We start from the raw sequence: 15,634 nt of genomic DNA, 5'->3' as shown, positions 1-15,634 counted from the left end.
CCTGAAGAGCTGGATCTTGGGAAAAACAATCTCATTTGATTCCCCAGGGGTTGTGGGGGCCTTCTGGGTAAGCGGAGACCCGAGAACAATGCAGCCTCCGGGGCTGAACCAGGCCCCCGCTTTTCCCCTTCCTTCAGCTTTCCTAGCTGCATTTAAAAAATGGACTTTCAGGCAGTCGCAGGTAGTATTGTGTTAACGGCAGAAAACTTAAACTCAAAGTCCCTTTGTGTGGGCAGAGCCTTTCTACAAGGGCCAGGCAGATGTGATCTATGGGCAGCGCAGGGTCTCTTCCACAGCAAGTGCCTACCCACTCGTGGAGACCCCCCCACCCCCAAGAGCAATCTGTTCTTGGAGGGTAAGGCTTTGCAGATGGAGGGCAGATGCGGAGGGGGGAGGGGGGAGAGGCAAATGCCTGGGTGATTGGTATTCAGAGGGCAGGCACCCTGTGTCATCACTTCCACATTTACATGAGTTTCAGGGGTTGTCACCTGGTGCTTGGTGACAGCTGGCTCTGCTGGGGTGGGCCCAGCACTCAGGCCATTCTTCAGAAGCCAGCACCCGGCTCAGAGCACCCTGGCCCTGGTATCACACACACTGTGCCAGGTTCTTGATGTGAGGACACAGGGCAGGCGATGAGTGGGGACCCCAGAGACAGTGAAGGAAGCTCCCTGGCCAGGAAGGAGTTCTTGAGACACTGTCAGGCTCATCAGGCCCTTCTGTGGCTGCCCAGGTAAGTCATGGCCAACCTCAGGGGCCGTCTCTGTAAGCCAGCTTAAGGGATGGCATTTTGGCCTCATCTATGGGGGAGGAGGAGACTAAGGACACCTTCCATTTATCCTTTCACTGTTCCAGAGGTCCACGTGAGGATAATTTTCTGGTTGCAACTGATCATGAAATTATCTGGGAGGGAGACATCCCACTTAGGAGCTGGGGCATTTTAGTGCATCTCTAGAATAATGTTCAACCCCCCCCCCCCTTTACCTCCTCGAACATCCACGATCTTTCTTAGGTCTCAAAATGTTTCTGTTCACTTTCCACCTAGAATGTCCCATTATTTGGAACATGTTTGTTCCTTGTCACCCTGGGAGAAGATTTCTGAGTTTTTTCCAGGTTGGAAGTAGCAGTGTGAACATTCCTGTTTTATTTTTGTCAGTGGAGTAGCCTGAACCCCTAGATCCCAGGAGGGCCCCAGCATTAGGGAGAAGATGGTGACAGACGTGGTCTTGCCACATGCCTTCAGAGCAGCTCAGATCACCTCTTCCTTTTAGTACAAGAAAAGGAGCCTCTTGGAGGAGAGCATCCGGGTTCTCCCTGATTTGCTCTGTGCTGGTGGGACCAGCAGAAATGGAGGACCCTTGGGGCACCTGGGTGGTTCAGTCAGTGAAGCGTCCAACTCTTGCTTTCAGCTCAGGTCATCATCTCAAGGTTTTGTGGGTTCAAACCCTGAGCGGAGCCTGCTTGGGATGCTCCCTTTCTCTTCCCCTCCCCCACTCGCACTGTCTCTGTCTCAAAATGAATAATTAAACTTAAAAAAAAAAGAAATGGAAGGTTTTCACGTAATGCTCAGCTTCCCTGTCACCACCTGGCGTCACTCCACACAAGACCCAGGAGAACTGGAGGGTGGAAGGCCATAGCATATTTTCCTGGAGATTTGCTCAGTTTGTCGTTAATAGTTTGTTCCTTTTTATTGCTGAAGAATATTCCATAGTATGGATATACCGCTGCTTAACCATTCACCCATTGAAGGACATCTGGGCTAATTGCAGCTTTTTTTGGAAAAGTTGGAATTATAAATAATTCCAGCACAGCTGCTGTGCATTCATGTACAGATATTTGTGTGAACACATGCTTTTTTTTTTTTTTTTTTTTTTTTAAAGAGCGAGAAGCAGAACACCAGCAGAGGAGAGACAGAAAGAGAGGAAGAGAGAGAATCCCATGCCCAGGCTTCATGCCTAGGGAGGAGCCTGATGCAGGAATTGATCTCACAACTGAGAGATCATGACCTGAGCTGAAATCAAGAGTCAGACACTTAATTGACTGAACCACCCAGGTGTCCAACATGCTTTTTATTTCTCTGGGCAAATTGGTGTCTTTTTAAACAGCTCTTATTAGATCTCATGGTTCATGAGATCCAGCTTGGGACTCTCTCTCCCTCTCTCTCTGCCCCTCCCCAGCTCATGCTGGCGCACGCATGCTCTCTCTCTCTCTCTCTCAAATAAACATTTGGGGCGCCTGGGTGGCTCAATCGGTTGAGCGTCCGACTTTGGCTCAGGTCATGATCTCATGGTCTGTGAGTTCGAGCCCTGCGTCGGGCTCTGTGCTGACAGCTCGGAGCCTGGAGCCTGTTTCGGATTCTGTGTGTGTGTCTCTCTCTGCCCCTCCCCTGCTCATGCTCTCTCTGTCTCTCTGTCAAAAATAAATAAACATTAAAAAAAAAATAAAAATAAATAAATAAACATTAAAAAAGTAAACAGCTCTAATTAAAGCAGATCATTGAGGTTTGTGAGGGATCCATTTAGAAAGCCCCATGTGTTCTCACATTCTCAATATTAGAAATGTTTACACGGGCTCCCAGCTTGGTCCTAAATCACATGAATCTCATGTCTGTCTATTAGCACTGTTTCCTGTGCATATTCTCATACCCTAACTTGGCTGCCTTTTTTATTTGTATGCATCTATTTATTTTAATTTTGTTTAATCGGGTAGTGAAGTTATAAAGAAACAGGAAACAGCAAGACAGTTGTATAGAACAAATTGAAGGATTACATCCTAGAATAACCTTGGTAAATAAATATTTTATACTCTGTGTTCTTCACCTTTTTCACACTCTGACCCCTTTGGTGTTTGTTCAAAGCCGAAGATTTTCCTATTGTGGGGCATTTCAAGAAGTCCTGAAATGTTTTTCTTCTTCTTCTCCTTCTCCTCCTCCTCTTCCTCCTCCTTCTTCTTCTTTTGATTTTTTAAGACTAAAAAAAAAAATTTTTTTTTCAACATTTATTTATTTTTGAGAGAGAGAGAGAGACAGAGTGCGAGCAGGGGAGGGGCAGAGAGAGAGGGAGACACAGAATCCAAAGCAGGCTCCAGGCTCTGAGCTGTCAGCACAGAGCCCAGCTCAGGGCTTGTACCCATGAACCGCGAGATCATGACCTGAGCCGAAGTTGGACGCTTAACCGACTGAGCCACCCAGGCACCCCTGAAATGCTTTTCTTCTAGAGGCATTTGTACAAGGAGTTCAGGCCTTGGAGTCAGGCATCCAACACTCCAACAGACTTTACCACTTAAACTGACTGTGGGACCTTGGGCAAGCGTACTAACCTCTCTGAGAGTCTTGTTTGTCTCCTAAAAAACCCCTCTCCAAGTCAATGAGCAGAAACGCCTCTCCAAGTCAATTTAAAATAAGGCAGGGCTTCACTGAAGGTTGTTTGAAGGGGACTTAGAGGGGAGAATCCCACTTCCCAGAGAAAGTCCCAGTACTGAGGCCTTTCCCTCAAAATCAAGTCCAGGCCGGCCCTCTCAAAGTCAACCAATCAGTCTTGCTCACTCCCAGATGGGCTCCTTTCTTCTTGAGTTTTGTGTGGCACAGCCAGAACTTTTGTCATTCTGCCACCCTTGCTGGCTCCACATGAGACTTGAGCTCTTAGGCTACATTTTGTTTTTGTTCCTGTCCTGCTTGCTGTTTGAGTGGTCAGACAGATCTGCTCAAGTTTCTACAATGAGGACACAGATGCATGTTCATTGTTGCATGGCCCTTCCTAGCATCCAGCCAGAACTGTGACTACCCCCTCCCCCGCCACAATCAACAGAGGCCACTTAACCGCCTTCACAATGACAACAGCTTTCTTCTTTCCTTTCTCTTTGTGTTTAACCTTGGCAATCAGCAGGAACACTGCTCTGACCCACCAGGTGTTGGTTTTGACAAATATTTGCCTTCTTAGAAGCTTATTTATCAGTAAGACGAAGAGATGTTCAACAGGTACACGTTCCCCCTGGAGAGGAGAGTGGCTTACGTGGCCGCTGGAGTCCCCGGGGAACTGGCCTGCACACTTGGCTTTCTTGCTGGAGGCTGTGTTGCCCAACGTTGGCCCAGAGGGTACTCCACAGCCCTCTAGAAACATGCCCTCCCTCCCTCAGCTGTCTTTAAAAACCTTCCCAGGGGCGCCTGGGTGGCTCAGTGAGTCGAACGTCCGACTTTGGCTCAGGTCATGATCTCACGGTTCATGGGCTCAAGCCCTGCTTCGGGCTCTGTGCCGACAGCTCAGAGCCTGGAGCCTGCTTCAGTGGTCTCTGGGAACTAAGGCCAGAAGTTTAACGTTGTTTTTTTAATTTTTTTTTAATGTTTATTTATTCTTGAGAGAGAGAGAGAGAGTGACAGAGCATGAACGAGGGAGGGGCAGAGAGAGAAGGAGACACAGAATCCCAAGCAGGCTCCAGGCTCTGAGCTGTCAGCACAGAGCCCGATGCGGGGCTCGAACCCAGAACTGTGAGATTATGGCCAGAGCCGCTAAGTTGGCCGCTTAACTGACTGAGCCGCCCAGACGCTCCTGATTAAAAACTCTCCTGATTTAATTGTCCCACAAGTCGCAGATTGCACATACTTCTCCACAAGGGCTTCGGGACAGACCTGGCTAGATGTCTTGCTAAAATCGAGGAGCCCTGTACCTACAGGATTTTATGGTTTTGACAATCTAGTGACCTTGACAACAAAAGAAACCGGGTGCAACTGTCATGACTTATTTTTAGAAGAGGCTTGTCGGTTTTCTGGGCATCTCCAACTCTTGCCTGGAAGCCGCAAGTGCGCTCTGCCCACTCCTGTAAGAGTTCTGATGTGATCTGCACCTGTCTGTTGTTGGTCCTTGCACTGGGCACTCCTCCTGTTCTGCCTACTTCATGACCCAGGCCGTGTCTAACCCTTAACACCTGGCCTGACCCTTCCGGGGCATGACCTTCACAGGCGGCTCTGTCAGGCCTGGCCCAGACTCCCCATCCTCCACCCTTCCCTAAACTCTCAACAGCTGAGGTCTGGGCCCTGGCCATAATTTCATTTATTTCAACAAGGACTTTATTGAAGCTCTATACACTTCTTGATTGAAGTGTGAGCCATCATAACTCACTAGGAAAAGATTGTAGGGGATGCATAGACACAACATGAAGTTTTTACATGCCTAAGAAATAATCTGCTGGAGCTTTATGGAGGGTAGATGTCACGGCCCCTGTCATCTACGGTTTTAGGATTCCCTATCTCCCCCACCTTTTTTGTTTTTGTTTTTGAAGGAGAGAGAGAGAGAGCATGAGCAGGGGAGGAGCAGAGAGAGAGGGAGACACAGAATTCGAAGCAGGCTCCAGGCTCTACGCTGTTAGCACAGAGCCCGACGCGGGGCTGGAACCCATGAACCGTGAGATCGTGACCTGAGCCGAAGTCGGACGCTCAACCGACTGAGCCACCCAGGCGCCCCTCTCCCCCACCTTTTAAACTCAGGCCATTTTTGGGGTTTCAGGTTAGATACTGGGAGAGAACATGGTTGCCCTTACACTTGCAACACGGGGAGGCCCAGCCCAGGGATAGCACAAACCTGCCTGGCCAAAACAGTGGAGAGGGGAAACCTCTGAGGGGCAATGTGTTAGCAGGAGCTACTAGTTGCTGTCAAAGCAGACGACGGAGGGATCTGCTGAGAACTGAGAACATCCTTGTGGCTCAGCTCACATCGTTCTCGGCTTCTGCTTTCTCCGCAGCTCCCCCAACCAGATTTCCTGTTCAGACCGAGGTGATAGTTGGTCATAAGAAGCCGACCTACACTTCTGCCGGCCCCATGAGAAAGGACGAAGCAACACATGCACACTGGACCGGGAGCCACCCCGGTTGGTAATGTTTTAACTATTTCTAAGTGCTTTTCTCTCTTAGATCCCCAGAGCCTATGTGTACAGAGAACAAACTGTAAAGGGATGCTTGTGAACAGCAGCCGTCAGCCAACATTCCTATATCTCACCTTCTGTGTTTTCTGCTACTTCTCTTCAATCTCTAGTAGTAAAATATTAAGAGAAGGATGGATTTCTAGAGCCTAATGCTGTGGGCTTAAGAAGGCAGTTTGGAGAAATGGCTGCCACCTGTCCCCAGGCAAAATGAGGCTCTGGCACCCATCGAGATGGGAATCTACAGACACTGATGGGGTGACATGAGGAATGGGGACACCATTCCTGCTGGAAAGTCCCCCAAAAGAGGGGCCTACGCGCCATGAAAAATGTCTTTAAGTTATAGACAGCGGGCTTAAAACTAATCCCTGCATACAGGCAGCTGCCTGCTGAGTCCCACGTGCAGAGGAGGGAAACTGTCCAGACCTCCCCCTGGATAGGAAGGGGCTCAGAGCTGGGAGCCCGAAGAAACTTGGGGCTCAGTTACAATCTCAGCCTCACTGCCGATAAAGGGCTTGTTGGGGTTGAGCAGGGAACCTAATCAGTGTTTGTCAGACTGCTTGTCGAGTACATTTTGTATTTGCTCAACAGCCAACTTGAAAACAAACTTCTGGATCAAAACCTGATGATAAGCTGGAAACTGCCTGTACTTTAAACCGAAGTCACTCTTTGTATCTAAAATTCGTTTTACTGATCTCTAGATAAACCATGACCATGCCCCCCCTGCCCTGCCACCCCCCACCCCTGCCCCGCGCACACTCCCCAAGAGTTGTTCCTGGCAGGGTAATTTTTCCTTGAACTTAAGATAAACCGATTAGGGTTTCCTCTTAGTTTAGTGAAGTTTACTGTGTCTTGGATAGAAAGGACAACAAAGGAGAGTGAAGACAAAAAAAAAATATATTCTCTTATTTATTATTGTTATTGTGACCACTGCTGCCTGGATGGTATTGAGAGTGATCACCCTCTAATGGAGCTATAGTTTGCTAGTACTTCTGGATTTGATCAAGGCACCTATGATATCGTCATGAGGAAGCCTCATGTCCTCATGGAGATGGGTGGGATACATGACGGCAGAGGAAGGGGATTTGTAGCTTGCTGAACATTTATATCAAAAGAATTTTGATTAGGATCAGCCTGGGGCAAATCTGTAGAGTGCTGTAGGGTTGTATCTTCACTCCCCTACTGAGTATTTTTATTAATGACTTGGATGAGAACCCTGCTGACCTTCTGATAAAATCTGTGGATGATCCAGGGGCACCTGGGTGGCTCAGTCGGTGGAGCATCTGACTCTTGATGTCGGCTCAGGTCATGATCAGGATGAAGCCCCGCGTCGGGCTCTGCACTGACAGTGAGGAGCCTGCTCGGGATTCTCTCTGTGGATGATTCAAAACTGGGAAGAAGGAGTCAGAGGATAGTCAATTGTCAAGAAGATGGATAAAGACACTGGTTGTAGAAGTAGATATTGCTTTTCCGCTTAGACTGATGGGGAAAACCAGAGAGAAATACCCAGGGAAGGCCACCTCTGGCCACCTCATTTTCTGTCTTCTGCGGGGAGCTTCTCCCAGCACGCCTGACTCTTTGTTGAACAGTCTGTTGATAAATCAGCCTCCAGACCCCTCGAGGGCAGGGCCAGGACTTTGTCTTTCCTGGTGTTTAGCAGGGTGCCTGCTTGGGATGAGGCCATCCCTCTGCAGGCACATCTTTGCTGTTTCATTAGGTGGGGACTCCTAGAAGACACTGCCCTCCTGGTCCTGGGCTGGGCCCGGAGCAGAGCATTTCTGACCCTCCCTCCCATCTGCAGCCCCACTTAGTGCCTGTTTTCCCTCCTGTCCCCTCAATAACCTGAAAAAGAAACGCATGGGAAACTTCACTGCTTCAGCCCCCTGAACGTTCTAGCGTTTCTGCACCTGACTCTGGTTTGGCATACGTGTTCCTGAAACAGAGGGGGTCCCGAGTGACGGTTGTCAGGTAAAATGCCGGATGCCCAGGTACATCTGAATTTCAGACAGCCCAAATCATTTTCTAGTCTGTCCTGTGCAATACATGGGACGTACTCCTATTACAAAATGACTTGTTGCTCTCGTGAAATTCAGATGTAAGTCGGGGTCGGGCATTTTTATTTGCTAAATCGGATCAGCCCTACCAGGGCGGCCTCTCAGGATGCCTGGCCCAGCTCATTTCCAACCCAGACCACCACTCACACAAGAGCATGCAGACCCTTCAAACCACCCCTCCCCCCCCACACACACGCTTCCTCCTTCACTCCGATGGGCTCCTCAGGCCCTGGTCTCCTCCATTGGGGCCTTGGGCCTGCACCCCCCTCAGGGCTGCATCTTGCTTCATCGGGCTAGGGGCGGATGCTGGCTTTCTATCAGCTCCCACTTAGTCTAGGTCAGCCTGAGGCCAACCATGGAGAGCAAATCCGCTACTGTGGCCCGTGCATCGCCATCGTACATGATGACTCTTTACAACCCATCTGCGCTTCCAGCACATTCACTCATTTAGCAAATATGTACGCAGGGCCTCCTACATCACAGGCATTGTGTTGACTGCAGGGACACTGCAGTGAGCCCAACAGACCCACGTCTGTCCTCACAGAGCTGACAGCCCAATAGGGGCGACACCTCTTGAGGCTCACACAGGGACACCTGGGTGGCTCAGTCAGTCAAGCGTCTGACTTTGGCTCAGGTCACGGTCTCGCGGTTTGTGAGTTCGAGCCCCGCGTCAGGCTCTGTGCCGACAGCCCAGAGCCTCGAGCCTACTTCGGATTCTGTGTCTCCCCCTCTCTCTGCCCTTTCTCTGCTTGCACTCTCTCTCTCTCAAATAAATAAACATTAGATAAAACTTTGTAAAAAATAACAGTTTGTGGAGATGTATTTCACACACCATACCATTTAACTGTTTATAGTGTACAATTCAGTGCTCTTTAGTCTATTGACAGAATTGTGCAACTATCATCACACTCAACTTTTGGAACTTATTTTTTTAAGTAGGCTCCACATCTGGCACAGAGCCCAATGCGGGGCTTGAACTCATAACCCTGAGATCAAGACCTGAGCAGAGACCAAGACTTGGATGCTTAACCAGCTGAACCACCCAGGTGCCCCATCTTTGAGAACTTTGTAATCCCTCCTACGAAGAACCCTCATAGCCATTCAGAGTCACTCTTATTTCCCTTCACTCCCCCGGCCTTAGGAAACTACTAAGCTACTTCTCTCTATATATAGATTTGCCTACTTTGGACATTTCATATAAATAGAATCATATACATGTGGCCTTTCATGTTTGGTTTCTTTCACTTACCATGACGTTTTCAAGGTTCATCCATACTGTAGCAGGTATCAATCCTTCATTCTTTTTTCTGCCAAATAATATTCTATTGTATGGATACATCACTTTTATTTATCCGTTCGTCAGTTGATAGACATTTGAGTTCCCCCTGCCTTTTAGGTATTATTCGTAATGCTGCTGTAAACGTCCGCATACAAGTATTTGTGTAAGCGTGTTTTCATTTCCTTTGGGTATATATACCTAAGAATGGAATTGCTGCTGGATCATATGGCAATTCTAGTTTTTAAGCTTTCCAACGTGGATGTATCATTTTACAATCCCACCAGCAATGTCTGAGGGGTTCTAGTATCTCCATCCTCACCAACATTTATTATTATCTGTCTTTTTTTTTTCTTTTTTTTTTTTCAACGTTTATTTATTTTTGGGACAGAGAGAGACAGAGCATGAACGGGGGAGGGGCAGAGAGAGAGGGAGACACAGAATCGGAAACAGGCTCCAGGCTCCGAGCCATCAGCCCAGAGCCCGACGCGGGGCTCGAACTCCCGGACCGCGAGATCGTGACCTGGCTGAAGTCGGACGCTTAACCGACTGCGCCACCCAGGCGCCCCTGTCTTTTTTTTTTTTAATTTTGGTTTTACCCTTTTTATTTTATTATTAGTTTTTATTAAATGTTTATTGGGGCGCCTGGGTGGCTCAACCAGTTAAGCGTCCAACTCTTGATTTCAGCTCAGGTCATGGTGTCACGGTTTGTGAGATCGAGCCCTGCATCAGGTTCTGCTTTCACAGTGCAGAGCCTGCTTGGGATTCTCTATCTCTCTCTGCCCCTCCCCCCATCTCTCCCACCCCCACCCCCTTCTTACCCAACAGGGCTCCTAGCTTCTCAGAAGAAGCACTTCCTGAGTTGTTGTTTTGTTTTGTTTTTTTCCTCATTACAGCAGGCAGTTTTTTTCCTGTGGTTAATGAATTGCTGTGTTACACATTTGTGCGATTTTCCTGGTATTTGGGCAGAGGCACAGCATGTAGAAACCACGCTGTTCTCCTTTAATTCCCTTTACCGAAAAGAGGAAGAAGGGAACAGCACTGTAAGGAGAAATATAGTTTCTTAATTAGTTACCAAACAGCTAAAATAGTTTCTGGAACTTTTTTTTTTTTTTTTGATTATGGAGTTCACTGAGGACAAAGAGCTAGAAGGGGAGAGATACGTGAGGGCCACACACATATAAAAAGCCACTGAATTGACTATTTTTATGTTTATTTTTGAGAGAGAGAGCTTGCAAGCAGGAGAGGGGCAGAGGAAGAGGGGGACAGAGGATCTGACACAGGCTCCGTGCTGACAGCAGAGAGCCCAATGTGGGGCTTGAATGCATGAACTGCGAGCTCATGACCCAAGCTGAAGTCTGATGCTTAACTGACTGAGCCACCCAGGCACCCCTTAATTGATGAGTTTTAAAAAGCTGAACTGGAAAACATTCCATTTATATATTTTTAATTTTGAATAAGACATTCAGACTGTACAAATAAAGAATAAGGAGCCTGATCATCTTTTCGATGGATAAAATAAATGAAGGAGAGTATACAGTCCAGTTCTTACATCATAGCTGGGGGAAGAGAGGAGGAAGAGATTGCTGGGATAACTAGAAAGAGTGGGTCCCCTAGAAAGAGACTAAGAGGGAGGCAGACCCATAGTGAGTGGGGGTGGGGAGGCTCTCCTGTGAAGGATCAGCCTCATGTTGACTGGGCTCCCGGGGGGGCCTCAACACAAGTCACCGTGTAGTAAGTATTGTCTGGGCCGGGGTGGTGGGGACAACAGTCATTCCAAATAATGTCCAGCACCCGAGGCACAGCTTTTATTTTAGACTTTAATTTCTTAATTTGATTTTTAATAGGTAATACATTTACATGACTTCAAAACTAAAAAAGACACGAGGTTTCTAAAAAAAAGCACACCGGAAACTACAACAACATTGCTGTTTGTCAAGAGGTATGCTATGTCTGTGGGCCAGAATACTCTAAGACTAAAAGGTCACTTCTCCCCACAATGGTTTACAGGTTCAATACCATTCCAGTCAAAATCGCAGAAGGCCTTTTTTTAGACAGAGATCGAAAAGTTGATTTTATTTTTTTATTAAAAAAATTTTTTTAAGTCTTTAATGTTTATTTGTGTTGAGAAAGAGACAGAAAGCACCAGAGGAGAGGCAGAGAGAGAGGGAGACCCAGAATCCGAAGCAGGCTCCAGGCTCTGAGCTATCAGCACAGAGCCCGATGCGGAGCTCAAACCCATGAGCTGTGAGATCATGACCTGAGCTGAAGTCGGATGCTTAATCGACTGAGCCACCCAGGTGCCCCTGATTTTATTTTTTTAAGGATTTATTTATTTTGAGAGAGAGCACAAATGGGGGAGAGGCAGACAGAGAGGCAGAGAGAATCCTAAGCAGGCTCTGCACTGTCACCACAGAGCCTGATGCAGGACTTGAACTCACCAAGTGTGAGACCATGACCTGAGCCGAAGTCAGAGGCTTAACGACTGAGCCACAAAGGTGCCCAGAGAAATTGATTTTAAAATGCATAGGGAAGGACAAAGAGCCTAGAATAGCCCAAATTGAGACAGAGCAGCGATTGGACTCCAGTGCCCTCAACCCAGGCCACAAAATCCAGCGTTCCTTGATAACTGAAACCCAGTGCCTCCTACTAGCATATCTTGCTTGAATGCGGAAAGAGGCTGCCTCCCAAAGGAGGGACTCCCCTACCAAGACTGGTGAAGACTGAACCAAACCAGTCTGCGCTAGGGTTGGGCCCCTGGCACTGAACTGTCACCGACTTTGCCCCTCATTATAATACTAAAAATCAAGCCTGGTGGAGATTTAACATGCCACTGAGACGTGCCATGCATGACAAAGCACGTTCTGTCCACTGCACCTGTGCGCCCAACTTCCTGTATCTCTCCCCACCTTTACCTGTTGCACCGCACTCCTTTCCTGCCTCAGCCTCTTTAAAAACTTTCCCCAGCCTTTGTTCAGAGACCCAGCATGAAGACCCTTTCCTCTGTGCTGTCTCCCTCTAGATCCGGCATAAACCGGAACTTCTAGTATGGCCTCTAGAAAATCTCTGTTCCTTGGAGAGCCCAAGGACCGGAGTTGGTAACAGATAGGGAACAAGTGGAACTCTCATACCTCACTGGTGGGAATGTAAAATAGTATACAGCCACTTGGGAGAACAGTGTGGCAGTTTCTTAAAATGTTGAAACATACGCCTATCATACAACCCAGGCATTCTACTCCTGGGTATTTGCCCAAGAGAAATCAAAGTGTGTGTCTGTACAAAACCATGTTCATAGCAGCTCTCTATGAGCTCCAAATTGGAAACAACTCAAATGTTCATTGATAAATAATGATTTAAAAAAAAAACCGATATATTCATGCAGTGGAATACTACTTGGCAATAAGAAGAAATTAATAATTGACTATGCTGATAAGAGAAGATAGACACCCCCCCACATATTACATACTGTATGATTCCATTTTTATAAAATTCTAAGAATACAAACTAACCTATAGTGACAGAAAGCAGGTGTTTGCAATGAGGAATGGTGCCTGTGGGGTGGATATTAGAGAGATTACATATTCATTTATGTATTAGAGAGGTTAGCTCTTTGTCAATGATGTGAATTGCAAATATTTTTTCCAGTTTGTATTTTTTCTCTTGACTGACCTCTTTTTGGGGGGGAGGGGCAAAGTAGAACTTTTTTTTTCACGGAGTATAATTTGTCAGTCTTTTATTTTATAACTTCTGGATTTTAAGTCCTACTTGAACCAGCCTTTGGCATTTCGAGGTCATGAGGAATTCTTTCACGTCTTCTTCTAGATCTTCTATGGTTTTGTTCATACCTTCAGAGGGTCAGTCCATTTGGAATTTATTCTGGTACATGGTGTGAGTTGGGGGATATAGTTTTTTCTGCTTTTCTTTTAAAGTATTGGGGCACCTGCATGGCTCAGTCAATTAAGCATCCGACTCTCAGTTTCGGCTCAGGTCATGATCTCACATGTTCGTGGGTTCAAGCCCCATGTCGGGCTCTGAGCTGACATGTGGAACCTGCCTGGGATTCTCTCTCCCTCTCTCTCCTCCTCCCTTACTCACGTTGTCTCTGTCTTTCTCAAAATAAATAAATAAAAATTAAAAAATTAAAAAAATAATAAAATAAAGTATCAACACTTATTTTAGGGCACCTGGCTGGCTCAGTCGTTTAAGTGTCTGACTTCGGCTCCAGTCCTGATCTCACAGTTTATGGGTTTGAGTCCCTCTTTGGGCTGTGTGAAGAGCCTGCTTCGGATCCTCTGTTTCCCTCTCTCTCTGCCCCTCCCCTGCTCACTCTGTCTCTTACTTTCTCTCAAAAATGAATAGACATTAAATCAATAAAATATTGGCATTTATTTTGAAAGGAAGCTTTATTTTCTCATGGTGTGCTAAAACTATTAGCATTGTATGTGAAACAATGACTAAGTTTTAGAAGTTTACTTTGGAACTTAGGGGCATCGGGTGGGACATTTATCACCATTGCTTGAAAGTCACCTTGAGAAGCACAAGCTGGTTACTCCACAGTATACAAAAGTTATCTTTGAAGCCAACCTTTATTTGAGGACTCATGGTGTTCCTTTTTTTCTTGCCAAGTAGAAATTTGGTAGATGGGTGGGCCGCGGGAGGGGGGGTGGTTTCCAGTGGGTTGCTTAAGAAGAGAGTTTACAGTGGGGAGGGGGATAGAGGAAACAAAACAACAAAAGTAAATAGCTCAATAGAAAAAGTTCTGTTGTGTTACATTGCTCTTTCACAGCTCTTATCATAACTTCCATTGAACCGAAGATCAGAGAGAGGAATTGTTTTCTAGCTGGAAGCCATCCCTTCTTGGTATTTGCCCTGCAGCAGAGAAGTCTTTCATTTCCATTGTCCCAGTTTGAACCTGACTTAGATTTACCCTGTGTCAGTATCAGAGAGTAGCATTTCAGAAACAACACTGCCCTCAGACCTCAAGGCAGTAATAGTCTAATTCAGACAATACTGTTCACTTGTCTTCATTCACCTGATCATCCACTCTATTAATGTTTTTTGACCAGACGCTGTCCCTGTGATCATGCAGCCAGCCAGCCGTCCTGTCCACGTGGGTGAGAACAGGCCATTATCGCATACTGTAGAAAATGTCTCAGCCAGGGAAACCCAGGGGGGTGAGGAATGCAGACAGGGATGCGGAGGAAGGGTGGTTCAGTGTGGGAGAGACAGAGGAGAATTCTGGAAGAGTGGATACCTAAACTGAGTTACGACACCTGGGTAGGAATAGGTCGGAAAAGGAGAGGGGATGAGTACTCTAGGGAGGGGTATGGCAAAGATAAAGGCTCAGGCACATGATGTGTTCTGGGAACTATAAATTCTAGCAACCAGAATGTAGGGCAAGGAAAGAATGGGTGACAGACCCGGCTGGAGAGGTAAGCAAGGGCCGGATTGTGGAGGATTATAAACTGACTTTCCCTGGAGAGCAGTGGGGACCCATTCCAAGGTTTCAAGCAAGGGAGTGAAAGGACCTGATTTATGTCTTAGAAAGCTCCCTGTGGCCTGATATACTCTGTATGTTTAAAGGCACAGGCTGGAGGGGCACACCAGAAGGCATGGATACCTCAAAGAGCTGCCTTCATTCACGCTGAAACCAACCGCAGAAGCCAGGGAGAGCCTCCTAGGTCCAGCAAGTTCCAAGCTGAGCTTTCCCCAAGGTGGCAGGTCTGTCTGGTGAACCTGCAATTTTCTGGAAAAGTCAGCCCTGTCCGATAGCATTGCCAGGAAAGGCAGGAGGTCCAAACTTATGCTGTGTAGACAGGCCCATTGGGTTTGGGGTGGCGGGGTGGGGGGAATGGCTCAGGAAAATCAAGAGATCTTGTTGGGTGTCCAAAGAGAGAAGTCCTTTGGGTAGAGGTTGGAAAGAGGGAAGAAGCCTCTCACCCTGCCGTGAGAAGGGGCTCTAAACCCAGGTGAGACAGGAGGGTCAGGAGCACTAAGGCAAATGTCACTTGTAACTTTAAAACAAAGAGTCTGCATTTAGCGGCCCCCTCAGGAAGGCCAGTCATTTCCTGAGGGGATATCGGGCCGCCCCACGCTTCATTGTTTCCAGTTTCCAAGCAATGGCAGCCATTACCTGATCAGCACTATAGTCAGTCTCTGCTTGTGGTGCCAGAAGTTACTAGAGTGCTTTTCTCTACTTTCACAGGGCAGATTTATCTGTGCCACGAGGGAAGTGTCTTCTGCCCCAGGGGCATGGGCCAAAGGCAGAACTAACTGCCTGAAGTCTTTGCTCTCAGGATGCAGCTGGAGACAGCCCAAGACGGCAAGATGTGGCTCGGAGTGCTGCTGGCACTTATGCTTTGTGAGTTTTTATTCTCTTTCCACAGTCCTTAAACTT

General features: G+C 47.3%; 1 protein-coding gene across 8 annotated transcripts in view; it reads left to right on the top strand.

Annotated features, from left to right (window-relative positions):
- Positions 1 to 527: 527 nt before the first annotated feature.
- Positions 528 to 15,634, top strand: part of PECAM1 (platelet and endothelial cell adhesion molecule 1) — a 74,758-nt gene continuing 59,651 nt past the window's right edge. For 4 of the 8 annotated variants that reach the window (XM_027047902.2, XM_015076428.3, XM_053212705.1 and 1 more), the window contains exon 1: positions 15,330 to 15,598. In XM_027047902.2, coding sequence (XP_026903703.1) covers positions 15,535 to 15,598 — 64 coding nt within the window. In that variant the 5' untranslated portion in view covers positions 15,330 to 15,534. Of the gene's footprint in view, positions 731 to 5,730; positions 5,857 to 11,084; positions 11,180 to 14,535; positions 14,670 to 15,087; positions 15,207 to 15,329; positions 15,599 to 15,634 lie in introns of those variants that run through there. The other 4 variants (XM_053212706.1, XM_053212707.1, XM_027047901.2 and 1 more) reach the window with 4 other exon arrangements.

The sequence above is a fragment of the Acinonyx jubatus genome, chromosome E1 (genome assembly GCF_027475565.1).
Source record: "Acinonyx jubatus isolate Ajub_Pintada_27869175 chromosome E1, VMU_Ajub_asm_v1.0, whole genome shotgun sequence".
Classification (NCBI taxonomy): domain Eukaryota; kingdom Metazoa; phylum Chordata; class Mammalia; order Carnivora; family Felidae; genus Acinonyx; species Acinonyx jubatus.
Note: the sequence above shows the minus strand (reverse complement) of the source record. Positions and strands in the feature narration are given on the sequence as shown.